At 42.0% G+C, this 25,793-nt stretch overlaps 1 protein-coding gene across 1 annotated transcript in view; it reads left to right on the top strand.

Annotated features, from left to right (window-relative positions):
- CLSPN (claspin) overlaps positions 1 to 20,982 on the top strand; it is a 29,854-nt gene extending 8,872 nt beyond the window's left edge. The window contains 18 exon segments of the mRNA XM_037499402.2: positions 3,709 to 3,900; positions 7,450 to 7,685; positions 8,584 to 8,759; positions 8,863 to 8,927; positions 9,508 to 9,639; positions 9,642 to 9,706; positions 10,035 to 10,189; positions 10,761 to 10,987; positions 11,534 to 11,645; positions 12,834 to 12,909; positions 13,121 to 13,221; positions 14,778 to 14,942; positions 15,047 to 15,168; positions 15,421 to 15,548; positions 15,870 to 15,975; positions 16,792 to 16,874; positions 17,122 to 17,283; positions 17,824 to 20,982. Coding sequence (XP_037355299.1) covers positions 3,709 to 3,900; positions 7,450 to 7,685; positions 8,584 to 8,759; positions 8,863 to 8,927; positions 9,508 to 9,639; positions 9,642 to 9,706; positions 10,035 to 10,189; positions 10,761 to 10,987; positions 11,534 to 11,645; positions 12,834 to 12,909; positions 13,121 to 13,221; positions 14,778 to 14,942; positions 15,047 to 15,168; positions 15,421 to 15,548; positions 15,870 to 15,975; positions 16,792 to 16,874; positions 17,122 to 17,283; positions 17,824 to 17,934 — 2,414 coding nt within the window. The 3' untranslated portion in view covers positions 17,935 to 20,982.
- Positions 20,983 to 25,793: the final 4,811 nt, after the last annotated feature.

Raw genomic sequence — 25,793 nt, 5'->3', positions numbered from 1 at the left:
ACTAAGGCTTAGAGAGGTTGAGTAATGCAAGAAATTGGGTGATTTTTTTCAACATTATCCTTATACAGGGAACTACCACATAGTAATAGGCACTTATTTTTAATTCAGATTATGTTTTCTCTTAGAAGTAATTCTTGATATGAAAGGTGAGTTTCCAAACCAACCTATTCCACAATACATGTGAAGTTAGGAGCGACATTCATGTGATGGTACATTAAACTTTTATTTAGCAAGTAAGACATAGTCCCTGTTCCTAAGAAATTAAAATCCAGTAGTAGTGACAGGCAAACAGACCATTTTGCTGCTGGATGGTAAGTACCAATGTGTAGAGGAAGGACACCTCACTTGAGTACTTCATGGGGAGCCAGGGAAGCTTCTGAAAAGAGCTGATACCTTAGCTGAGCCCTGAAAGCTAAGTGGGAGATACCAAGGCAGAGGCAGGTGAGGGTTTTCTTGGACTGGACAAACCTGCAAAAGATACAGAGACTAGAGAAAAAATGTTCTGGCCGACTGCAGTGAAGATTGCAAGGGGAGGGCCTCCTTGGTGGCCCGGGGGTTAAGTCTCAGCACTATCACCACTATGGCCTGAGTTCGATCCCCAGCCAAGGAGCTAACCCATGTGTGATGCAGCAGACCTCTCCTGTCTCTCCCGCTATTCCCCTCAGCAGTGTATTTTAGTCGATCTGCCTGTTCTGCATCTCACTCTGTCTCTGGTGAATTCTATCACCCCCCCACAACTCTGGCCCACACCCCAGTTTTTTTAAAAAATAATATTGCAAGGGGATTAGAGATCATTTGGAGCTTTTAGATCATAGTAGGAGCTTAAACTTTAGCTTGTTAGTAGAGGACCATTGAAAGGTTTTTAGCAAGGTAAATGACCCTATCAGATATTCATTTTAGGAAGTTGAATATTGGTGGCTGGCATGGTGGACACATTTGAAGTCTTTAAGAGCAAAGCTGTAGGAACAGCTGTGCATCCTTATGTAGAATAAGGTTTCCATGAGAAAATTCGTGTAAGTCTAAACTTTATGGTGTCAGGAATATATTTCAACTACTTTCTGCAATGCTTGAGGAAATAATCTCTACCCTAATTCCTCTATTTTCTGGACTAAGAGTAACAGCAAGGGAAACAGTTCTAGATCCAAGTTCACAAAGACTTGAACTAGAGCAGAGACTTTTCATTTAGAGAGAATTAAGAGGGTGCTAGAAAAAAGACTAATGGAGAGAAGAACATGAACAGGTATTTTAGGGACAGGAGGATGATGCCTGAGTCATGTAGTAAAGGGCAAGGAAAGTGGGTGTTTCTTTGGGTTGGGGGAAAAAGAGCTTTGAGGGGCCTGGCTTTCTGCAGAGAAACAAAGGCACCTTTGGCCTCACTATTATTTTAGGTCCTGAGTAATCTGTCTCCCCATTCATTTCTCTTACTCTGTTGGCAACAATAATGACTAGCCTATTTCTGTTTTCTTTCCACTGCCACCATCCTTTGCTTTGAAGCTTACTAAACCTTTATAAAATAGGATGCGGGGCCTCCCCGGTGGCACAGCGGTTGAGCGCTGGGTTGCAAAGCTGCCCGCAGCCTCTGCAGCGCTGGTTCAATCCCCGGCTGCTCCCCGGCCATTGGAGGAGGGTCCCACATGGCGCGCAGACCTCTCCTGCCGCCCGCTGCTCCCCTCAGCAGTGTACTTCGGTCCTTCTGCCTGTTCTGCTCCCCGCTCTGGCTCTGGTGAATTCTCTCACCCTCCCGCGCTTCTGACTGTACCCAGTGCATGTATAAACAAACAAACAAACAAATAAATAAATAAATAAAACATGCCTCTATTAAAAAAATAAATAAATAAATAAATAAATAAAAAATAAAATAGGATGCGGACTTACAGCTTCTGTCCCTGTTATTTGTGATGTAGAATACTATCCTTTGAAGTTGGAGTTTTCTGCTAATAATGTTAGGGACTCAGGATAAGAGGTTCTTTCCAGTTCTCTTTTTTTTTTCTCCTAAGACTCTAGGGAAAGAAAAGGCACATCTAGGTGTTGTCAACGAACTACTAAAGTACGGTTCAAGTGCATTTTAGAAAAAGAACCCAACTTGTTTCCTGGACATTTTATCATGCAGGAGAAGGCACACAAAGAAAAATCCAGCATCCCTTAAACCAAAGAGCTTTTCTCTTTTTTCCTTTCCTTTCTCTTTATAATTCTTAACTCTCTTACAACAGATTGCACTGTGGCATGGCATGTTAAACACTGAATAACGATGGTGCCAGTAGAAGCTGAAAGGAGAAAGAAATTCTGAACAACTACAGTGGGAAGGGGAGGAGACCCTATTACCATTACTGCTGAGCTTGCTGCTCCCAGTGTGTATATTTGTACATAAGTTGGGTGTGTGGTGCAAGGCCCACCTCTAAGTGCCATTTCCTTTCTGATTGTACTGAGACTGGTGTAACAGTTTCACCAAAAAAACAGCTTCACCAGTTCTGCTGAGTTACATAACTAACTGGATTGAATATCTTCTTCTTTTTTTTTTTTTTTTAAAGATTTATTTATTTATGCATACTAGAACTGGGGTACAGGCCAGAGGTGTGGGGGGTGAGAGGAGTCACCAGAGACAGAGTGGGGAGCAGAACAGGCAGACTGACCAAAATACACTGCTGAGGGGAGTAGCGAGTGAGACAGGAGCGGTCTTCTGTGCCATGTGGGTAGCTCCCTGGCTGGCCGGGGATCGAACTCATGATGCAGAGGCTGTGGACAGTTTCACAGCACTGTGCTTATCCCCTGGCACCACCAGGGAAGCCCATGGATTGAATATCTTCTTTCTTAAAATTGATTTTGTCCATACTCAGTAAAATTGCTAAGTAAAGAGTAAAATGTTCACAATAGGGAATTTTTATTTTTTATTTAATGTTCAAAGGGGAAGGTTTATTACAAAAAGGGGAAGGAAAGTAAAGAATGCTTGCACACACACAAGTGGGCAGAAAGAGCTGCCCCTGAAAGGGACAAGTTTGTAAAAGAGACCTTCATAGTTACAGGTGGGTGGGAGAAATGCTACCCACCTGTGTTTTTTTTTTTTTTAAGATTTATTTATTTATGCATGTAAGAGCTGGGGTACTGGCCAGAGATGCAGGGGCGGTGGGGGGCAGTGAGAGGATTCACCAGAGACAGAGTGAGGAACAGAACAAGCAGACTGACTGAAATACACTGCTGAGGGGAGCAGCGGGCGAGATAGGAGGTCTGCCTCGCAATATGGGTTGCTCCCTGGCTGGCCTGGGATTCGAACTGGTGCTGCAGAGGCTGCAGATTGCTTCATAGTGTGTTGCTTAACCCCTTGCACCACCAGGGAGGCCCCAATAGGGAGTTTTTAAAGAGGAGACTGAAACCCATGAAAAATTAAGCCCTTGAATAATTAAAAATCATGGTATTTTTCTATCAATTTGATGGGTTTTAAAAAAAGAAATGTACATATTTTGAAACTGAAGTTGTAAATTTCTACCTCAAAATTTTGAACTGTATCAAAAAAACAGTTGAAATAATCCATTACTTTGGGTTAGGTGATAGGAATTTGGCACAGGTATTAATAGCAAATGAATGTTTGCTATGTCTGTGTAGATATTTTTTCCTTACGAGTTTGAGCTAGGAAACTTTACTTCTCGATTTTAACTGGCATCTTAAAGAATTTGAGCATGAGAAACTGACATATCGGTTGGTGTTTGGGTTTAGAACTGGAAGCCTTGAAGCAGCGTTTCTGGAAGCATGCGAAACCGGCAGCCAAATCCAGGGCTTGTCAGAAGCTGAATGTAAACATCATAGTGAAAGATGTGGGTGCTGACGGGAAGGAGGAGCTGAAGGCAGATGTGGTACCTGTGAATTTGGCAGCTGAGAAGCTGGATGAAGCAAGCCACACAAAACCAGGTATATGCGTCCACCACTTTGTTTTTTTGGCTTTATACTTTGTACTCTGGCTACTGCAAACCCTATAGTGAAGAGTTACAGAATCTTTTTCCTTGGAGATTTTGGAGACTGGGTAACAGTGCCTCTAACCTGATTCTCGCATAGCATTGCCTAGAGATGTGAGGTGGGTAAAATACCTTTTTTTCCCTTTTAAAATAGCCTTTGTCTTATAAAAAAAACAATAGACATCCATTATAGAAAATTCATAGAAAGGATAAGTAAAAAACTTCTACAATTCTCTGAAACAAACTTCTATAACCATAGTGTGTCCTTTCAAACTTTCATTTTTGGGGTCTCCCTGGTGGCCGCGGGGTTAAGTCTCAGGCTCTCACCGCTAAGGTCTGAGTTCAATTCCCAGCCAGGGAGCTGACCCACATGGCGCAGCAGACCTCTCCTGTCTCACCAGCTGTTCCCCTAGCAGTATATTTCAGTAGATCCACCTGTTCTGCTCCCTACTCTGTCTCTGGTGAATCCTCTCACCGCCCCCCCCCCCGGCCTACACCCCAGTTCTTTTATGCTTAAATAAATAAAAATAAGTAAAAGTATGAAACACTACTTTAAAAAAAAAAATCCTTCTCTGTGTGTGTGTGTGTGTATAAATGCAATATATTCTGCTCTATAACCTGCTTTTTTAACAATGTGTTAGGGATAGTTCTATTGTTCCCACTTCCCTTTGAAAATGCAAGTAACATCACACAGGGGGAGAAAATTTTCTTTTCCCTTTTTTTCCCACCTCCACCCAGATGGCGGCCATAACCCTAGTTCATGCCACCACACTCTCCAGTCTGGAGTGTTCTGCCTTTCTGCTCATCATGGTGCCTTCAGTGTCACATGCTGCAAGCCACTGTCCACGGTTTTGCTCATGGGACCACTCATGTTCACAGCCCTGTGATGGCCTGTGATTTGAGCCTCGGGATGTGTGCACCTGGCCCTCAGCTGTGCATGTGCTCCTCAGCTGTGTGCCCCGCCCTCAATACGTTGCCCTTGCCAAGCATGTGGCCTTTAGCTGTGCACCCGGCCCTCTGCTCTGCACCCAGCCTTCTGCTCTGCACCTGGTTCTCACCTGTGCGCCTGACCCTCTAATGTGTACCTGGCCCACTTCTTTGCGCCCGGCCCTCTACTTTGCACCTGGCCCTCTTCTTTGCGCCTGGCCCTCTGCTCTGTGGCTGGCCTTCACCTGTGCACCTGGCCCCCTGTGCCCGACCCGCTGATCTGTGCCTGGCCCTCTGCTCTGCACCCGGCCCTCACCTGTGCGCCCGGCCCTCTACTCTGTACTTGCCCCACTTCTTTGCGCCTGGCCTCTACTTGGCACCTGGTCCTCTCTGCGCCTGGCCCTTACCTGTGCGCCCGGCCCTCTACTTTGCACCCGGCCCTCTGCTCTGTGCCTGGCCTTCACCTGTGCACCTGACCCTCTGTGCCTGGCCCTTTGATCTATGCCCGGCCCTCTACTTTGTGCCCAGTCATCAGCTGTGTGTCTGACCCTCTGCTCTGCACCCGGCCCTCTGTTGTGTGGCCTGCCCTTGGCTTTGCCTAGTCCTCAGCCATGCATGTGCCCTCACCTGTGCCAGGGCCCTCAGTTTCACATAGGAGAATATTAAAATACTGAGGAAAGGTATAAAATGAAAAATTAGTATTCCTAAAGGTTAACAATTTCTTGTGTGTCCTAGGGAAATGTGTATATGTATACAATGTGTGCATGCATGTGTGTGTGTTAAAGACAGATAGACAGTTATTAATTACTCTCCCAAGCACTGTCCTATGTATTTGCAGTACGAATCAGTTTTCTTATTCTGTGTGTAAGCAGAGCATTATACATGGGATTTAAGAAACTTACTCAAGTTTACATTGCTAATAAGTAGTAGAATCAGCAGCCTAATCCAGACCACCTAACTCCAGAGCTCAGATATACGTTGTATTGCTTATGAGGTTTTTTTTTTTTTTTTTAGACCATTGCATATATTACATGGTATGAATACAGTCATGCATTAAAAATGATGTTTTGGTCAATGGCGAACCGCATATGCAGTGGTGGTCCCATCAGACTGTGCCCTGTCGCCTCAGTGTGTGGCAGCCTGCACCATTAGATGTGTACTTGTGCTCTGATGCGTGGCTTAATGACAGTGCATTTCTCAGAATGTATCCCTGTCTTTAAATGATGCATGTCTGTATAACATGGTTTGTTTTAACTCATGTTGTTGGAAATCTGGTTTGTTCTAGTCTTTGGCTATTTTATGCAGTGTTATATGCTACTATCAGATTTATGTCAGTGTATCTGGATGCAAAATTGTCTGCAGTGGGATCATTGAGTGAAGATTTGATATGTAGCAGCCTATTGTCCTTTAGAATAATTCCATAGATATTTACACCCTGAATATTTTTTTAGAAAGTTTTTAATTTTTTTTCAAGATTTATTTATTTATTTATGCTGAGGGAAGCAGCGGGTGAGACAGGAGAGGTCTGCTGTGCCATGTGGGTTAGCTCTCTAACCAGGGATTGAACTCCTGCTTCAGTGGCTGCAAGTCTTATAGTGCTGAGACTTAACCCCTTGCTCCACCAGGGAGGCCCCTGTTCATAATTATTTTGAAAGATGAAGTTAAATATCAGGGTGGGGGGAACCCCTAAATGACCCTAAATTTCTTTCTAATAAGAATCAGGATGTGGGGCCTCCCTGGTGGTACATGGGGTTAAGGCTCAGCACTATGAAGTAATCCGTAGCTACTGCAGCATGAGTATGATCCCCAGCCAGGGAGGTGTCCCACATGGTACAGCAGACCTCTCCTGTCTCACCCACTGCTCCCCTCAGCAGTGTATTTCAGTCAGTCTGCCTGTTCTGTTCCCCTTTCTGTCTCTGGTGAATCCTTTCACACACCCCCCCACACACACACTCCTCTGGCCTGTACCCCAATTCTTGTATGCATAAATAAATCTAAAAAAAAAAAATCAGGATTTGAACTGCTCATTTCTGTATGAACACTTTTTAAGCCATGCCTCCATTTTAATGAAAATTAATTTAAAATATTAGATTCTTCACTTCTCTTTTGCATGCTATTTCTTTCCTTTTTTGCTTTTCGGTAGTTGTGGTTCAGTGGCTAATTTCACACTATTGTTATTTCAAGCATCAGTCACATGCATGTTGCTCTCAGATGCCTGTGCATGACATGCTTCCTTCTGTATCATTTGTCACCTACTGCCTTTTCCTTTGATGAGCCAGACACTTTTGTGAAGTCCTAATGTTCCCTCCGTTTTGCCCTTTTTAATCATAATTTTATAATCTTTGACAATATTTTACTCCAAGGTATAGAACATAATTATAGAAGTTCTCTTTTACACTGTAATTCATAAAACCCCCATTTGTTAAAATAAGAAAAGCCTAGAGAGCTAAGGTCTCTCTCTGGTTTTCCTTTTGGGTATGGCTTGAACATTTCTGGAGTTGCCTAAAGTGCACACTTACATTATTGTAGTATATAATCACTCATTGTGCCTAAAGCTTTTCTTCCTATTTCTGTTTAGGTGAAAAGCTTCAGGTGCTAAAAGCTAAGCTACAGGAAGCAATGAAGCTCCGGAGACTTGAGGAGCGCCAGAAACGCCAAGCATTATTTAAATTAGATAATGAAGATGGATTTGAAGAGGAAGAGGAGGAGGAAGAAATGACAGATGAATCTGAAGAAGATGGAGAAGAGGAAGAGGAGGAAGAGTTAGAGCAGGAAGAGGAGAGAGAGGACGAGGATGAGGATGAAGGCCATCAGGTTTCCCACAATTACATGATTTTGTTTCTTAGGATGCGTAGGGGAAAGAGAAAATCAGATTTGAATAAGAATACAGTAAATATGTTTGATTGTGTATGATTTTAGGGTCAGAGATGAATACAGCTAGCTCATAGATATTTAAATCAGTGCGTTCAGTTGTGTACACCATGAAATTCCTATAATTCTCAGAGCCATGGCTTCCCCTGTTAGTTTGCATATAGTAATCCAAATACACTAATATTGAAATGACTGTAGGCATAAGCTCTTTGTCTTCATTAATTTAGGTTAAGCAATTTTAACCTTGGCCAGATGGAGGTCTGGAATAAATTCTCAGGCAGGTTGAGGCCTCCCTGAGTTAATTTTATTCTTCATTGAGGAGGGTATTTGGAAAATGGCCTCTTGCCCTTGTTCCATGGCATTGGTTTCTGCTTTCTACAGAAGATGGATGATGGGATTTCTGGCATTAGAAAAGGAAGTTTCTATGATTGAATGCTGGAGTCACTTGAAAAAGTTGATTAATATTTAGCCCTGGGTAAAGGAAGAAGAAAGCAATGGCCGAACTGTTCAGCATATCGTAGTCTGTGGTTGGTTTGAGGTCAGTAGTTCTGCAATTTCAAGCTAATCAGTTAACCTCTCAATAAAACCTCTCAATAAAATGATAATCCAGTCTTCCTTCATAATCCTGTAGCAATTTAGGGAGGGTAAGAGGCAAAATAAAATAAGTATAAAACATCTCTAAAAGTGTCAGGAAAATTACATGAATGATCGTGGTTAGACTGAGCTTCCTTCAGGTTTACTTTTCCAGATCTAAGACATGACTTATGACCAGGCTAATAGTCTGTTTACTTTTAAATTTTTTGACCTTTATTATTTTGTTTTTGGCTATGTGATGGTAAAGATTACAGAATTCCTCCTCAGTGGTGAAGAAATGGAGACCAAAGATGAAAAAGAAATGGATAAAGAAAACAATGATGGCAGTAATGAAGTTGGCAAGTCAGTTGGCCTTTCTGTTCCCAAACCTCTCTCCTCAGATTCTACCTTACTTCTATTTAAAGACAACTCTTCCAAAATGGGGTAAATAATTTTCTTTAGGGAAAGATAAGATTCCCTTGGATTTGCCCCTTTAGTAAGAACAGAAACAGATACACAATTTGCCATGTTTTTTTTTTTTTGGCAGTGATTTTCCTAGTGAAGAAAAATCAGAAACAGATGAAAACTCAGGAAAAAGACCTAGCAAACTGGGTAAGTGGTGACTTTTAATGCAGAGCTTGACTTTTCTTTGATTCTCCAGCTTTGATACCTATGCAGCTTTCTGTAGGTTCCATGTTTTGAGCCCCAGTGGATTCTTCTCTGTCTTACATGTATGGCAATGAAGGGATTTATGAATTAGAATATTTTCCTTGGTCCAGTTTTTTAAAGCTTACATGCAGTTTTCTCTATAGTTCACCATGGGAATAAAATATCTCCCTATTGAGTATATGTTGATTGAGTGAATTATGAAACATTTCTATGTAGATTGAAAGAAGATGCATAAGTGATTGGATAATGGAGGGTGATCACAGGTTTAGGCAAAGTTCAAGGAAGATTAGTGTCACTTAACTCAGAGGGATAAACCCTGATTGTACAATGCTATGTTACTACTATAATTTACTTTTTTTTTTTCCCTAACCCTCTATAATTTACTTTTAACTTGATGTCTTAGAACATTAACTTGAGAGGTTTGCCTTTGAATGTTGCTTGATAATTTCATTCTCAACTTTTTCCTAAATAAATCCACCCTGTTTCCAGAATCACGTTCTTAAAATTATTTCTCTTTTTTCAGATGAAGATGATTCATGTTCATTGCTAACAAAAGAGAGCAGCCACAATAGCAGCTTTGAGCTGATTGGCTCCACAATTCCATCTTATCAGCCTTGCAACAGACAAACAGGCCGTGGGACCAGTATTTTCCCTACAGCGGGGGATTCAGATCTCCTTCCCCTGGGCTGTTTCGAGCCAGTTTGGTCAGCTCAGCTTCTAAGGTAATATGGTAATAGTTTTCTAATCGCCTCCCCCTTTTGCTTCCCACATTGCTAAATAAAGTGTGTCCAAGCCACCAACTCCTACCACATTATGTATGTTCAGTTTAAAAAATCCACCCCCTTTGTGTATTAAAAACAAACCTTATCCAGTATTCTTACTTTCTTGGAGATTTTTTTTCTTATGCTTCTCTTTGCTATGCATTGTCCTCCTTAACTGCAGTTGCCTGAGAGTAGATGAAATACTGCAAATAGCAACTTCTGTTGTTGTCATGACAGTGAATGACATTTGTAAAATGTTTTGTTTTGTTTGGTTTTGTTTTGGTGCCAGAGTTCAGGAAAGCTGTCTGAGCCTTCACTTCCCATAGAGGATTCCCAGGATCTGTATAACGCCTCCCCAGAGCCTAAGACACTTTTCCTAGGAGCAGGAGACTTCCAGTTCTGTTTAGAAGATGACACTCAGAGCCAACTGTTGGATGCAGATGGGTAGGTAGTTTTATGTTTCTGTGGGTGGCAATGGTGCTGGGTACTGCTTAATTTTGTTTAAAAATAAAGTGAGCTTCTGTCACTCCATATGTGCTTTCTCTTCTGAGAAAGAGAAGGTGTACAGACCATTAGTATTACATTTTACAAGTTTGAACAAAGTCTCTCCACAAAATAAAACGTAAATAGCACTTGCTGGTGTTGCGATCCTTCACTCTCTGCCTTATTTGAAATGCATAGTTCTTGTAAGGCATCAAATTTCCCTGTATCCATTTTACTATGTTTTGATTGTTGGGTAGGACTAAGAGTTGGCAGGCCTGTGGCATATTACATGGGCATACAGCAAGCCCTGCTCTGGCATCATCTGAAACCAAAAGTTATCCTTCTACCCTTTACTTTTGAATAGCATTTATTCTTTCATAAAACTTCCTCACCCCACTTCAGATGATCACAGGCTAAAGTTTGAATTTTTCATCTTCTGGTTTGGGATTCAGCTTCTACCTTTGGTATCAGAGTTTCTCACACATTTGTATTTTTCATAGAGAATTCCTTATACTCTTCATTGTGCTTGTAGGTTCCTAAATGTTAGAAACCATAGGAATCAGTACCAGGTTTTAAAGCCCCGATTACCACTGGCCAGTATGGATGAGAATGCCATGGACGCTAACATGGATGAACTGTTGGATTTGTGTACTGGAAAGTTCACCTCTCAGGCTGAAAAACCGCTGCCCAGCAAGAGCGACAAGAAAGAGAACATGGAAGAACTTTTGGATCTTTGTTCAGGAAAATTCATTTCTCAGGGTAAATATTCAACAGAGAGCATCAGGCTCACCCTGGCCAAATATCTTAAGTCACTGTCCTTGAAAAGAAGCCCCTTGCTCTGTGGTGATAAGTTCACAGGAAACAGGGCTGTGATGGAGTCTAACATGTAGCTTGAACTTACTATTTAATTCTTGGTATTTAAAGCGATAAAGTGTTAGCTTAAGATTACTTTAACTTTGCCATATGATTTGTCATTTGTGGTTAATAGATGTGCAAAGTTTAGAACAGTGTTTGGTGTATTATAAATTTCATATAAATGCTAACAATATTTCTACCTGCATGCCCCTTTCTCCTTCCCATACCTCTTCTAGAATGGGCTGTTTTGTTCTCTACTGATCTTAGGTGCCTGGCATATAGTAAGCACTAAATGAGGATTTGTTGAATGAATGGATCATAATATTGTAAGCTCTTTATGGAAAGCTCACCTTAGAGCTATATTGAGCTGGCGTGTCTATAGATGACTGGAAGGAGAGAATAAAACTGTCATTCCTTGATGACAAATCTTTTTATTTGTTGGTGATGTAGATGCCTCCGCTCTAGTACCATCAGAGTTAAATAATCAAGAGACAGAGGGCAGCATGGGTGATCCGATGGAAGAAGCACTTGCTCTTTGCTCAGGCTCTTTTCCAACAGACAGGTGAGTCTCAGTGATTGGTGGAAACTTGGGATGGCCTGGTCTCCTGAGGAAATGCTGGGATCAGGTTTTCTGGGTTTAACTGGTCATCTTAGGGGCTTCCTATCCTGTCTGAGAGTCCTACAGTGGTTTTGAGTCTCATATTTGCATGGTAAGGAAATTATAATGCTTTCACTTAGTTATTGGATAACAGGATAAAAAATGACAAGGATAAGTACAGAAAGATTCTCAGCATCACTAATAATTAGGGATGTAAATCAAAACCATAGTAAGATACTGACACACTCATTAGGGTGGCTACTGTCAAAAAGCCAGAAAGTAAGTGTTGGAGAGGATATGGAGAAATCGGAACCCTTGTGCACAGCTGGTGGAAATGTGAAATGGTGATAGTGCTGTGGAAAACAGGATGACAGTTCCTCAAAAATTTAAAAATAGAATTAGTATCCAATCTAGCAATTCCGCTTTTGGATATATACCCAAAAGAAGTGAAAAAAAGAACTTAATTAAAATTATTCATATGCTCATGTTCATAGAAGTATCATTCATAATAGTGAAAAGATGGAAGCATTCCAAATAGATAACAAAATGTGGTGTGTGTGTATGTATATGTTTGTATTTGTATATACACGGAATGATATTCTGTCTTACAAAGGAAAGAAATTCTGATACATACTACAATATAGGATGAACTATAAGGACATTATGTTAAATGAAATAAGCCAATCACAAAATACAAAATCCGTATGATTCGACTTACATGAGGGCCTTAGAGTAGTCATATTCACAGAAACAGAAAGTTGAAGGGTGACTACCAGGGCTGAGAGGGGAGAATGGGAAACTGTTGTTTAATGTATACAAAGTTTCAGTTTTGCAAGATGAAAAGAGTTCTGGGCATGGGTTGTGCAGCATTGTGAATGTACCTAACACCATTGAACTGTATACTTAAAAAATGGTTAAGGTGATAAGTGTGATGTCATGTATATTTTATCACAGTTCAAAAAATTATTTTAAAGATACCTTGTTTCCTATTTCTTTGTGTGTGTGTGTGTGTGTGTGTGTGTGTGTGTGTTTTGTTTCCTATTTCTTGATGAGATTGTTGGTGCTAATAAAATATCTTCAGTTCTTAAGTTGACCAATTGCTTGTAGTTTGCTTACAGTCACTAATTTATTATTTGTTAATTTGCATTTTAGAGAAGAAGATTGTGAAGAGGAGGAATTTGGAGACTTTCGACTTGTCTCAAATGATAATGAGTTTGATAGTAATGAGGTAAGTTTGAAGGGAACAGAGTAATCATGCTGAACTCCATGTATTGCTGCTGTATTTTCTTTTCCTAGTCTGAGTTCTGAGAATTCTGAGTTTGGCATCTTATCAGAATCAATTTCCTAGAGTGAGATGTTTAGGCAGCCATTTATACATCCTGCTTTTGTTGAGGATGCACTTTATTCTGGCTCACTTGAGTGATGTTATGATTCTGCAGGATGAACACAGTGACTCTAATAATGAAGATCTGGCACAGGGAGATCTTGACGATGATGAGGAAGAAATCATGAAGCAATCCGAGAAGTTGAAAAGGCAAATGTAGGTGTTATAGCCAATTCTTTAATTGCTAATAGTTGAGTTCCAGTTTGCCACCTTTTAAACTTAAAATTTCTGGTTCTGTTTTTGCTTTTTTTGTAGTGAACATAATTAAATAAAATCTTTTCATTTGTCATCCCTTGAATATTAAAGATTAAAGGTCATGTCCTCAGTGATTTCTAGAGGAAACACCTCTAGTTCCTTCAGCTGTTTCCCACATGACATTGCTTTCAGACTTCTTGTGTACTGGCTGTTCTCATCTTCAGGTGCTGTGACTACTATATGTAGTGGCATAGCCACATCTTGCTCTGGATGCATACTAGAAGAGTCTTCAGAAATTGAGCTGAGTCACTCTAGATCCTGAGGCTCTAGTAAACAACTAAAATTCCCTGGGTCTTTTTTCCTATGATTACTATTTTTCCAGGTTTTCCTTATTCTGGTTTTGGGCATATGATGACCCCTTGTGTTTTGCTATGTCCTGATCACCATCTGATCATTTATTACAGAATATTTAATACAGAAAAATACAAACAAAAATTCCTTCCATGTCCACTATCCAGCATATTTGTGAAAGTGTTGGTGGTAAAATTGCCTTGTAACTTTTTTTATGCATGTATTTTTACATAGTTGAGATCTGTGTAGTTTCTTTTGCATGTCCAATTTTGCATCTTGTTTTTTTTCCCAGTTAAAATACCCACAGAGATTTTCCCATGATGTTAAAAGTTTTGTAAGGATATTTAAATTGGCATTAAATGCAATACTGTGCATGGATGACTTTTGGAATTCACATACAGGACATTATATTGATCCCTATTAGATTTATATTGTTGTTTTTAGCCCATCATTCCATTTTGTTAAGATTGGTTTGGGGTTCTAATTTGTCACCTGTCAAATTAACTCTCTGCAGCTTTGGCCATGTATAGATTTTTCTAAGGTAATGGTCCTTAAACCTTATTTAACTGTAGAATCCTTTGTTCAAATGAAATCTTATGAAGACTGACAGCTAAAAGTTGAACTCCTCCAACAGGGTAAATGAGAAGATTAGGAAACTTAGTGGCTAGTAGCCCTTAAAGAAACCTCAGGATTTAAAAGAACTCAGATTTTTAAAAAGTAACATATTTTTGATAAAAATAAGCCTCAGACAGCCAACAAACTTCTGCCACTTGTGTCCGTAGGCAGTAGGACTTAACCTGGGGTGACAACAGATTTATTCTCAATGAGAACTGAAGTTGGAAAAACGACTGGTTGTTTTGATAACTAATCACCATTAACACGAAAACCCTGTCGTGCCTCTTAGTTGTTTACTTTCTAAGTCTCAGTTCCTTGAAGTATATGTTGAAGGGAATAATAGTGCCCCTGCTGAGATCACGTGATGATGCCCATAAAGCACAGGGGTTGGCACACAATATGTACTGATAGACTTGACTATTATCAAAATGTATTTAAAATTCAAACTCATTGTTGTTCTTAGAAATTGCTGTGTTCTGCTTTTCTTATTTTTTCTATATTCTCTGTGTATTCATTGTTGGCATTTTCTAATCTTCAAAATTATTTTCCAGGAGATTGAAGAAATATCTGGAAGATGAGGCCGAGGTGTCAGGGAGTGACATAGGAAGTGAAGATGAATATGATGGGGAAGAAATTGATGAATATGAAGAGGATGTCATTGATGAAGTACTTCCTTCTGATGAAGAACTGCAGAATCAAATCAAGAAAATACACATGTTAGTATCCCAGCAAGCCTGTTTGAGTAATTTGGTGTGTCTTCAGGCAGGCCCTATAACCAGCCAGAGTCCTGGTTGTGAACACCTTAATTTTCCTGTTGTAGGAAAACGATGTTGGATGATGATAAGCGACAGCTACGTTTATACCAAGAGAGATACCTTGCTGATGGGGATCTGCACAGTGATGGCCCTGGGCGAATGAGGAAATTTCGATGGAAAAACATAGGTACCATGGTTGGTTGTTGCTTGTAGAAGCATATATGCCAGTTGTATATAGAAGCAACTGGTAGACTATATCAGTCTAAGTGGAAATTAAAACTATAGCTGGTTATTGTGGAGGGTCTGTCGTATGACTATTATTTTCTATTAGTGAATGGGGAAAGTTTGTGTTAGTGTATGATAAATTATATGGGTTCACTTGTCAAGGCACATCCTGTTGGGATTGCAGTATGCTGATTGCCTTAACTCTTTCCTTTAGATGATGCTTCCCAGATGGACTTGTTCCACAGAGACTCTGATGATGATCAGATTGAAGAACAACTTGATGAGACAGAAGCCAGATGGAGGAAGGAGAGAATTGAACGAGAGCAGTGGCTACGGGACCAAGTAGGAAATCTGCAAAAAATTCACCTGTTCTGACCCTCGTTTATGAGGGAAGGGTCTAGTCACCTAGCTTGTCGTGATAGTTCCAAAATATTGGGCAGCATGTTGCTATTCCTTATAATCCCTGACTTTTCTTTTGTGCTTTGAGAAGGTTATCATGAGCAATTCTCTTCATGTTTGTCCAAAATCAATCTTTTTTGTCTAAAGCAACTAACGGTTGCAAAAAGAGAAACAAGTGATGTCCCAGGTACCCAAGCTTCAGGCCATGCTAATTATTTAGGGGTTCAAAAGACTCCTGTTAATGTGGCTAATTTTTAATTTCAGGCACAGCAAGGGAAAATTGCAGCTGATGAAGAAGAAGAAATTGGGGAAGACAGTCAGTTTATGATGCTGGCCAAGAAAGTTACAGCCAAAGCACTACAGAAAAATGGTGAGCTCTTGATTCTTCTCAGGGACTAGCTTCCTCAACTGTTACTGCTGGAGCCTTGTAGGCAACTCGAACTGCATGTACCTGTGTCTAACATTATCTTAAAGAGGTCCCTCAGATGTGGGGAGAGGCAGTGTTTGCAGATCCTAGATTGTTTGGCAGTGAAGGTTGTACTTGTGAGACTATTTAACAGGTTTTGCTGTATGTTCTAAAGAAGCTCAGAGTATGAATTCTGGCTTCTTCATTTAGTTTCCAAAGATTACATAGCTAAGTGTTAAAGCTGGGATTTGAACCCAGATATATCTAACGGCAGAGTTGACACTGTTAAACACTATTCCACAGTCTTCCCATGCTTGTTTTTATTATTACTGTTAATGATTAGTCAATAAGTTCACCTTAGTTATCTGTCTTACTATCATCTCAAGTCACTGTTAAAAATAACCAGAGGGCCTCCCCTGGTGGCTCAGGTGGTTGAGCGCCTAGCTGTGAAGCTATCTGCAGCCTCTGCAGCACCGGTTCAATCCTGGCCGGCCGGCGAGGGTCCCACATGGCGCTGCAGACCTCTCCTTTCGTGCCCGCTGCTCCCTCAGCAGTGTATTTCATTAGTCTGCCTATTCCCCTCTCTGTCTTTGGTGAATCCTCTCACCCTCCTGTGCATCTGGCCTGTACCCCAGTTCTTGTATAAAAAAAAAAACAACCAGAATTCCTATGGCTTTTTTAGTTTAGTTAATTGGTTTAAAGTCTTCTTTGTATGTTTAGATTTAAAAGCAGTTCTACCCAGCTTTGCCCAGAACAAGCTTCTCTGTTTTTTCTTTTTAGTCAATCGTACTGTGGTTGTTCAAGAATCAGAGTCTTTATTCAGAAATCCTTTTGAAGTCATCGGACCAGGAAGTGCCAGCCAGGTTGGTTGGGGGCCTTATTAGCTTGATGCCTTGATCCTCCGTGTGATAAAGGCCCAGGTCACGCTAAGGGAATACTCTGTCATTAGGGGAGGGAGGAGGAGTTGGAAGATGTCAAGGGAGCCTGCTGATTATTTTCTTCTTGAGTAGGGTAGGATTATGTTCCTGCAGTATGCTGCAGGGGGAGACTGACTTCTCGTTCTTTCCATGGCACTTGGAATTTGACACCAGATGACTCTTCTTTCCTTAGATGAAGACGGGCTCTCTGCTAAACCAGCCCAAAGCTGTGCTTCAGAAACTGGCTGCCCTCTCTGACCTCAACCCCAGTGCTCCCCGAAATTCAAGAAACTTTGTCTTCCATACAATTTCTCCTGTCAAGACTGAAACAGCAAAGGAATCATCGAAGCCTCAGGTAGGGAATTTGAGAGCTCAATTGGTGGGTCTCCAGACTAGAATTAAAATATTTTTTAATTTAAAAAAAGTATATATGTGGGGCCTCCCCTGGTAGCGCAGTAATTGAGCGCTGGGCTGCAAGGCTGCCCGCAGCCTCTGCAGCGCCGGTTCGTTCCCTGGCCGCTGGCGAGGGTCCCACAAAAAAAAAATATATATATATATATATATATATATATAAAGTATATGTGTGTGTGTATATCTCTATATATGTGTGTGTATATATAGAGAAAGAGAGAGAGAGAGAGAGTGTGTGTGTGTGTGTGTGTGTGTGTGTAAAAAAAACTTATGCCGCAGTATAATTCTTGCACTCCCTAGTAACATACAGAGGAATTATTAACCCAGTAGGTAACCTCTGAAACTTGCCTGAGAAGTTCATATTTCTTTTCTTTGTTTCCGTTGTTAATTGTCCATGATTTAACTATGTGTTGATGAAGAACTAATGTATTATATAAGTTCTCTTATGAGTGGCTTGAACTCACCCTGACTCTCTGCTCTCTAGGTGAGGAAAAGGGGTCCATCTTTAATGGCAACTCCTTCACCTAAGTGCCCCAAAACAGATGAGAGTACTCCAGGATTGAAACGAAGCATCTTCAAATTCTTGGAAAGCTAACCCCAGCAAGGGTGCCTGCAACTGTGTTGAAATTGCTTTGAAAAGTTTCTGGCATTGAAGGTGGGAGTTAATGCCCACATGGATGATCCCCCTTCCTTCATAATCAGTGCACTGAGATTACAGACAGAATCAAAAGGATTTACACTGCATGGCTCTGGACTCTCTTTCCTTTCCTAGTACTATTTCCTGGGTTAGCCACTAATCTTAAATTCTTCAGTGTTTACAACATCATGGATACTTGGATGAAGGTTCATTTCCTCCATTAAATATTAGACACTTGATCCTAGCAGCTTCCTGGATTGATACCACTTTGTGATTGGGGTGGTTGGAGGAGGAAAAAAGTGGATTATAGAAGATGAGAGAAAGCCGTGACTGTCATTACCAGGATGACTCCTTCACAGCCTAAGATCTGCACCACAGTGACCGGACTCAATGAAGGGCTTCCTAGACAGGCACCTAGAACCAGCATCTAGGCTGTTCTATTAGTCTTGCCCCTTCCATTTTCCTGTCTGCCTCTTTCCAAGGCAGTCTCAAATTTCAAAGTAACCTTTGCTTCCTTTATAATAAGAACTCAAACTATTACCCAAGTCAGAGAGACTTTGGCCCTAAGTTTCTGGAGTGTGAGGGTTACACCCAGTGTGTGCCACAGGAGAAAGCCCATGAGCAGGGGCCTCTGTCCTGGGATTGAACTCTCATTTCAGTGTTGCTCAAGGACACTTTTCCTTTAGAAGAGGAAATACAAGTATTATTTATTGCATTCAACTGGGTGAGTACATTGCCCTGTAACTTCATACTTTATTACTTGTTTTGAGAGAAGACCCTCATGGAATACAACCAAAATATTGTTGAAGCAAATTTCTACCACTCCGGATTTTCCCTGAACTGCCATGAGGCTCTTGGAATTTTAGACAGATTTTTTTTTTCTCTCAGAACTGAGCACCACTACTGCTTTGGAAAAACATTCCATGTGAATACTGTGGTTTCATTGTCAGGAACTGGACTTGAGAAATTGAGTGAGTTGTGCCAGTTTTTTATCGGTAGATAGGGAACACCATTCAGTGGAATTAGGGTATATCTTTTCTATAGTTGTTTCTAATATACAAGATGCTGACTTTGACAGAATTTATGTTTGTATATTTGTAATTTTGTAACAGGGAAAATGTATATAAAGATATTTTAATGTGTGTAGTTTTTCAATAAACCTCATGCTGTAAAGGCAGATTGACCGTTGAGATTGAATGCTGGGTCTCAGGTCAGCGTCTGTCTCGTGTTGAGCATGTTGTTTTCAGGCTGTCTCCTTCCCAGGGAAGCACCCTGGGCCTGAAATGAGAGGCACTCTGAGGTGATCACATGAACTCACCAAGTGGGTGAGTATAGGTTAGGTTCAGTGCAGGTCGGGTTCACCAAGTTGGGTTCAGTGCAGGTGTAGAGAGTTTACATACAAGGTACCACCTGTTATAGCCCTTTGGTTGGCAGCCCTGGTCCAAGGTGAATTATTGTCCTTCCCTTTGCACCATCTAAATAGTGCCCAAGGCTGGGTAGCGCTTGCTGAGCAAAAGAGAACTGGGAAGTGGGGTTAGGTATTTTTCCCTTCTTGCTTTCCCATGTCCATTTGTGGGGTAGGGAGGAGAGGAGAGGGAGGAGATAGAGAAGAAGATTGGAGTGAGCCACTGAGGATAAAATCAGTGCCTGAGAAATCTGGGGAGCAAATGTTCTATTCTAGAGCCCAGAACGAGAAGTTGAGTTGTAAGCTCTGGGTCACTTTTTGCTGTGACAGTGTAGCTATATCATAAAGCAGGCTAAGCCTGGACCTTGGTAAAAGGATTGAAGCGTAGAGTTGTGACTGATCTATATAGCCGGTGCAGTGAACCATCAGCTTCAGCTACAGTCATGAAACTGGAGCCTCACGGCCTGGCTTCTAGACTCAACTCCCCTAATTTAGAAATTCCATATGGAGGCATGAGAACCTGGGAGTCTGGAGCCAGAGTATGCTCAGTGACAGTTCTCTTGCCGCCTCCTCGTTCTGCACACTGGGATAGGGACACATGGTATTTACTTCATTTAAACAGGACTCTGGGGCCTCCCCTGGTGGCACAGCGGTTGAGCGCGGGGCTGCGAAGCTGCCCGCAGCCTCTGCAGCACTGGCTTGATCCCCGGCAGCCAGCGAGGGTCCCACATGGCGCGCAGACCTCTCCTGCCGCGCCCACTGCTCCTCTCAGCAGTGTATTTCGGTCCTTCTGCCTGTTCTGCTTCCCGCTCTGGCTCTGGTAAATTCTCTCGCCCTCCCGCGCTTCTGACTGCACCCAGTGGTTGTATAAATAAATAAATTAAAAATCTTTAAAAAATAAAAAAATAAACAGGACTCTGTTCTCACTTATTCAGTCCACAGTTACATAAGCCATGCCTGGGTCTGCTCCACAAAGCATCATTACATTCACAAAAGCACCGTGGAGACAAAGTGCTTGGCCCCCTGCGCCATCCCTCTCCTCAGCTGCCTCTCTACACACTTCTCCCCACTTTGAGAATTTCTTTCTTTTTTTTTAAAGATTTGTTTATACAAGAACTGGGGTGCAGACCAGAGGCACAGGAGGGCGAGAGAATTCACCAGAGACAGAGCAGGGAGCAGAACAGGCAGACAAAAGGAAAACACTGCTGCGGGGAGCAGCAGGCGCGACAGGAGAGGTCTGCTGCACCATGTGGGAATCTCCCTGGCCGGCCCGGAATCGAACTTGTGCTGCAGAGGCTGCGGACAGCTTCACAGTGCTGCGTTCAACCCGCTGTGCCACCGGGGAGGCCCCACTTTGAGAATTTCTAATGGCTGGGCCTTTTCTGTTTGTATCTCCAGGAGTTGTATCTAATAACTCTTGGTGGCCCTGTCCTGAGATTTGTACATCTGGGGGTTGGGGAGAGTATTTCTGGGAGTAATGTTGTCATGATGCTCTCTGATTATATGATCCTGGGTAGTGTTTGTCTTCTACCTTTGTATCCTATTTGCTGTCTGGCACATGGCCTGAAATGTGTGTTGCCCAATAAAGGTTGAATGAATAATACCACACCTTTCAAAGCCTCCGTTATATCTATAAAATGAGGCTAGTAATTCACTCCTGTCTCAGATTTGCTGTGAGGCTTAAGTTGGAAGATGTATGTGAATACATTATGTCAAATGCTACTCTGCAAGCATAAGAAATTGCCAGTGTCGCAGCTGCATCATGCTTTGTCAAAACTCCTAAAGGCCTCTTGTCTCAAAACTTCTCAAACTTAACATCTTTTAAAATGTCAATTTCCTCCCCTAAAAAACCTGCTCTTCTTGTGTTTCCCATTTCTGTGAAAGATACCTCCATATGCCCATCACTCTGGCTGGAAACCTGAAGGGCTTTCCTGACACTGTCTTCCTGACTCCCATAATCAAACAATCTAAGTTCTATTCTTTCCACTACCCAATCACATCCTGACTCAGATTCTTCCAGCTCTATAGATAATACCCTACTCCAAAATTGGGTACCGCCAGCCTCCTGATTACCCACTCTGTTTACTTCCTTTCTGTACAATCAGTGCCCAGCACCAGAGTGCACTTTGTATGAACAGAAACTGCAGGATGAACTCCTTCACTTGAGACATTTCAGTATGTTCCATTGCACCTGGAATTAAACTCAAACTCTTCATGGCCTACAAACCCTCCATGATACAGCCATGCATCACTTAACAGTGGGCATACATTCGGAAAAATGTGCTATTAGATGATTTTGTCCTGGCATGAATATCTCAAGGTGAAAGGACAATCCTACATGGTATAGACTGCCACACACCTAGGCTGCAGGGGCTGCTGTTCTATACGGTCCCCAGCTGGGGTGTAGGCACAGTGCCACCTTCCAACCTCTAACGCACTCTTCATCCACTTTACCTTCAGCCCCAGAGTCTTCCAAAATGTTCTTCCCCTTTCCTGGAATTCCCTTCCCTCCACCATCGTCCTTATGAGGCTAATGTATAATTCCCCACATGTCATCTTAGAGCTAACTTTCTGGAAGAGGCCTTCCATTACCACCCCCTTTTTAATTATTATCTCTACTAGTTCCTTATTCTTTTCTTCTGGATCTCTTATCACAGTTTGCCACCTTAGTGTTTGTGTAGGTCTGCCTTCCCTGTTAGACTAAGTGTTGTGAAAGCAGAGATCATGTCTGTTTTGTTAAAAATGTATACTTTGGGGCCTCCCTGGTGGTACAAGGGGTTAAGACACAACCTATGAAGCCACCCACAGCCACTGCAGCACGAGTTTGAACCCCGGCTAAGGAGCTACCCATATGGTGCAGCAGACCTCTCCTGTCTCACCCGCTGCTCCCCTCAGCAGTGTATTTCAGTCAGTCTGCCTGTTCTGTTTCCCACTCTGTCTCTGGTGACTCCTCTCACCCCCCACACCTCTGGCCTGTACCCTAGTTCTTGTATGTATAAATAAATAATTTTTTTAAAATGTATACTTTGGGTAGCTCCCTGCCCAAAGAACTAATGGATAAATATTTGCTAAACAAGTGATTTGTGGCCTGGAAGTTATTTTTTTATTTTAACTATTTTAAAGATTTATTTACGCATACAAGAGCTGGGGTGTAGGCCAGGGGTGGGGGGGTGGTGAGAGGATTCACCAGAGAGAGTGGGGAGCAGAACAGGCAGATTGACTGAAATACATTGCTGAGGGGAGCAGTGGACAAGACAGGAGAGGTCTGCTGTGCCATGTGGGTCAGCTCCCTGGCTGGGGATCAAACACTAGCAGCCAAGATAGCTTCATAGTGCTGAGACTTAACCCCTTGAGCCACCAGGGAGGCCCGAGGCCTGGAAGAGTTAATGGTGAAAAGCATGGAGCTAAATTGCTTGCAAAGCTTTCCAGTGTGGGATAGGAGAGAGATCGTGGTTATATGAGACCCGCTCCTCTGAGAAGTGCAAGTGGCATGATGTTGGATAAGTTATTCTCTGAATGTTTTTCCTCAGCTAGAAACTGAAGCTAAAGTGTAACTCCTCCTGGCCTACAAACCCTCCATGTCAGGGTTTAACTCACAGGATTATGATTAAGATCTATGGTACAACTTAATGTGAAATGATTGAGGCTGTGCTGTTGCTGGTTAACTACTGCTGAGGAAGGACCAGGGCTGATGCCTCCTTATGGTCTGAGTGGGAAGGAGAGGCCACCAGCCCACAGACTGTCCCAGAAGCAGCGGTGGCTAGCTCAGTGCTGGTACTTGTGTCTGGTCAGGTTGGAGGGCCTCCTGTGTGCTTGGACATGTGATAAACCAGGCAGTAGCTACGGCTTTGTGTATGACTAGTGTCACCTGTGGCTTTACCTTCTGAGACCCAGCTGCCGGATCTCTCTGTCCCTAGTAGCTGTACGGGTTTTTACTATCCACGTCCTTCCCATCCACTCTTTCTGTCCTCTCTTCTCTCACCTTAAAGGTTTTTCATTTTCAGTTATTGATCTAGTTCTTCCCTGTGGTGGGATACATAATAGGAAAAGGGGATTGGAAGTAGCTACAGCCTCAGGGTGATTGGGACTGGACGCCTGGGTTCTTCCCTTCATTTTAGAGGCAACCACAATCTGATACTCTTAATGACAGGTGGGCTAGAAGTGGGGTGAAGTGGCAGCCCCAGCTCCAGGCTGGAGAATCACTGTTCCACTCTAGGGGTGGAAAGTGCTGGGGCAGAATTGGGAGTGAGTCATGGTGTAGGTTTTTCAGCCCCCATCTTTTTCTCAGAGGCTGAGGGAAGAAAAAAAGCTGACTGCCCACCCCTCTCTTTGTTTGTCTTGTCTAATTTAACTTACGTTATTTATCAAAAAGACAGGTTATTTGGAAAAACAGATGGACCCAGGCAAAAATCATCTGGGTTTTCCAAATGTGAAAAATTAGGTTCTGAGGGCCCAGGAGGAAAGGGGTGTGTGTGTGTGTGTGTGTGTCTTTGAGAGGGGGTGAGGAATATTGAGGGCACTTTATGTCTCTGTAGTCAGACTCAAATTGCTCCATGACATCCAAGCTTCCCCACCTGGGCCCTGCTTTTCCCTTCAAGTTCTTTATGCTCAGAATCTAAATGAGAAAACTAGAATTTTGTGCTGGTGGCTGGGTGTGATGAAAGGGTAATTGGCTAAGGATGAGGACATGTCAGGACAGCAGTAGAACAGCAGTTGACAGCTCTGTCTCTAAGGCCCTCACCTCCTTCCACAGAGCCAGTAGATTTGCAGAGGTACTGGCTACCGAGAGATTTTTGGAGCAAAAACTAATACCTTGTGTCCCTTCAATGTTACCTAAACATGACTGCAGCAGACAGGGAAATTAGACACCAGGGAAGAACTTATTGTTTCTTAACTTTCTGATGCTCAGATGGCCAAAGAACTCTGAGGATTAAGAGTTGCATATCCCCAAATGGCCAATAGACATATGAAAAAATGTTCAACATCACTTGTAATCAGGGAAATGCAAATCAAAACTACCATGAGATACCATCTCACACCAGTGAGAATGGCACATATTAAAAAAACTAGCAACAACAAATGTTGGCGAGGGTGTGGAGAAAAAGGAACTCTTCTGCACTGTTGGTGGGAGTGCAAACTGGTCCAACCACTATGGAGAGCTGTGTGGAGATTTCTGGACCTACTAAACATAGAGCTTCCATATGATCCAGCAATTCCACTCCTAGGTATTTACCCAAAGGACACAGAAACATCAATTCCAAAGAGCACCTGCACCCCTATGTTTATAGCAGCACTGTTTACAATAGCTAAGCTTTGGAAACAACCCAAATGCCCAAAAGTAGATGACTGGATCAAGAAGATGTGGTACATATACACCATGGAATATTACTCAGCATTCAAAAAAGATAAACACATGCAATTTGCAGCAACATGGATGGCGCTGGAAGGGATCATGCTCAGCGAAATAAGCCAAAAAGAAAAAGAAAAATACTGGATGGTCTCACTCATAGCAGGAATCTAGAAAACTTAAATAAGGGACCAGGAAAATGAATATAAGAAAGTGAAAATCAAAATCAACAAAAAACTATGAACCAGAGACACTTTTTGGGGGGTGGGGGGCGGGAGGGGAAGGATTGGGGTCAGAATGGGGCGTTTGCAATTGTATGGGGGAATATAAAAATAAAATTTAAGATTAAAAAAAAAAAAAAGAGTTGCATATCCCTTAAATATCCATGGAAGGAGCTATCACTGAAGACATAACCAGGAAGTTTTTTTTTTTTTTAAATAATAAATTTTATTTTTATATTCCCCATACAATTGCAGCCCCCCCATTCTGACCCCAATCCCTCCCCTCCCACTCCCGCTCCCCAAAAAGTGTCTCTGGTTCATAGTTTTTTGTTAATTTTGATTTTCACTTTCTTATAGTTATTCATTTTCCTGGTCCCTTATTTAAGTTTTCTAGATTCCTGCTATGAGTGAGACCATCCGGTATTTTTCTTTTTCTTTTTGGCTTATTTCGCTGAGCATGATCCCTTCCAGCGCCATCCATGTTGCTGCAAATTGCATGTGTTTATCTTTTTTGAATGCTGAGTAATATTCCATGGTATATATGTACCACATCTTCTTGATCCAGTCATCTATTTTTGGGCATTTGGGCTGTTTCCAAAGCTTAGCTATTGTAAACAGTGCTGCAATAAACATAGGGGTGCAGGTGTTCTTTGGAATGGATGTTTCTGTGTCCTTTGGGTAAATACCTAGGAGTGGAATTGCTGGATCATATGGAAGCTCTATGTTTAGTAGGTCCAGAAATCTCCACACAGCTCTCCATAGTGGTTGGACCAGTTTGCACTCCCACCAACAGTGCAGGAGAGTTCCTTTTTCTCCACACCCTCGCCAACATTTGTTGTTGCTA

Source organism: Talpa occidentalis, unplaced genomic scaffold, assembly GCF_014898055.3.
Source record: "Talpa occidentalis isolate TD23 unplaced genomic scaffold, MPIMG_talOcc4v2.1 talOcc4.9, whole genome shotgun sequence".
Lineage (NCBI taxonomy): Eukaryota > Metazoa > Chordata > Mammalia > Eulipotyphla > Talpidae > Talpa > Talpa occidentalis.
This window is presented reverse-complemented; position numbering and strand designations above follow the sequence as displayed.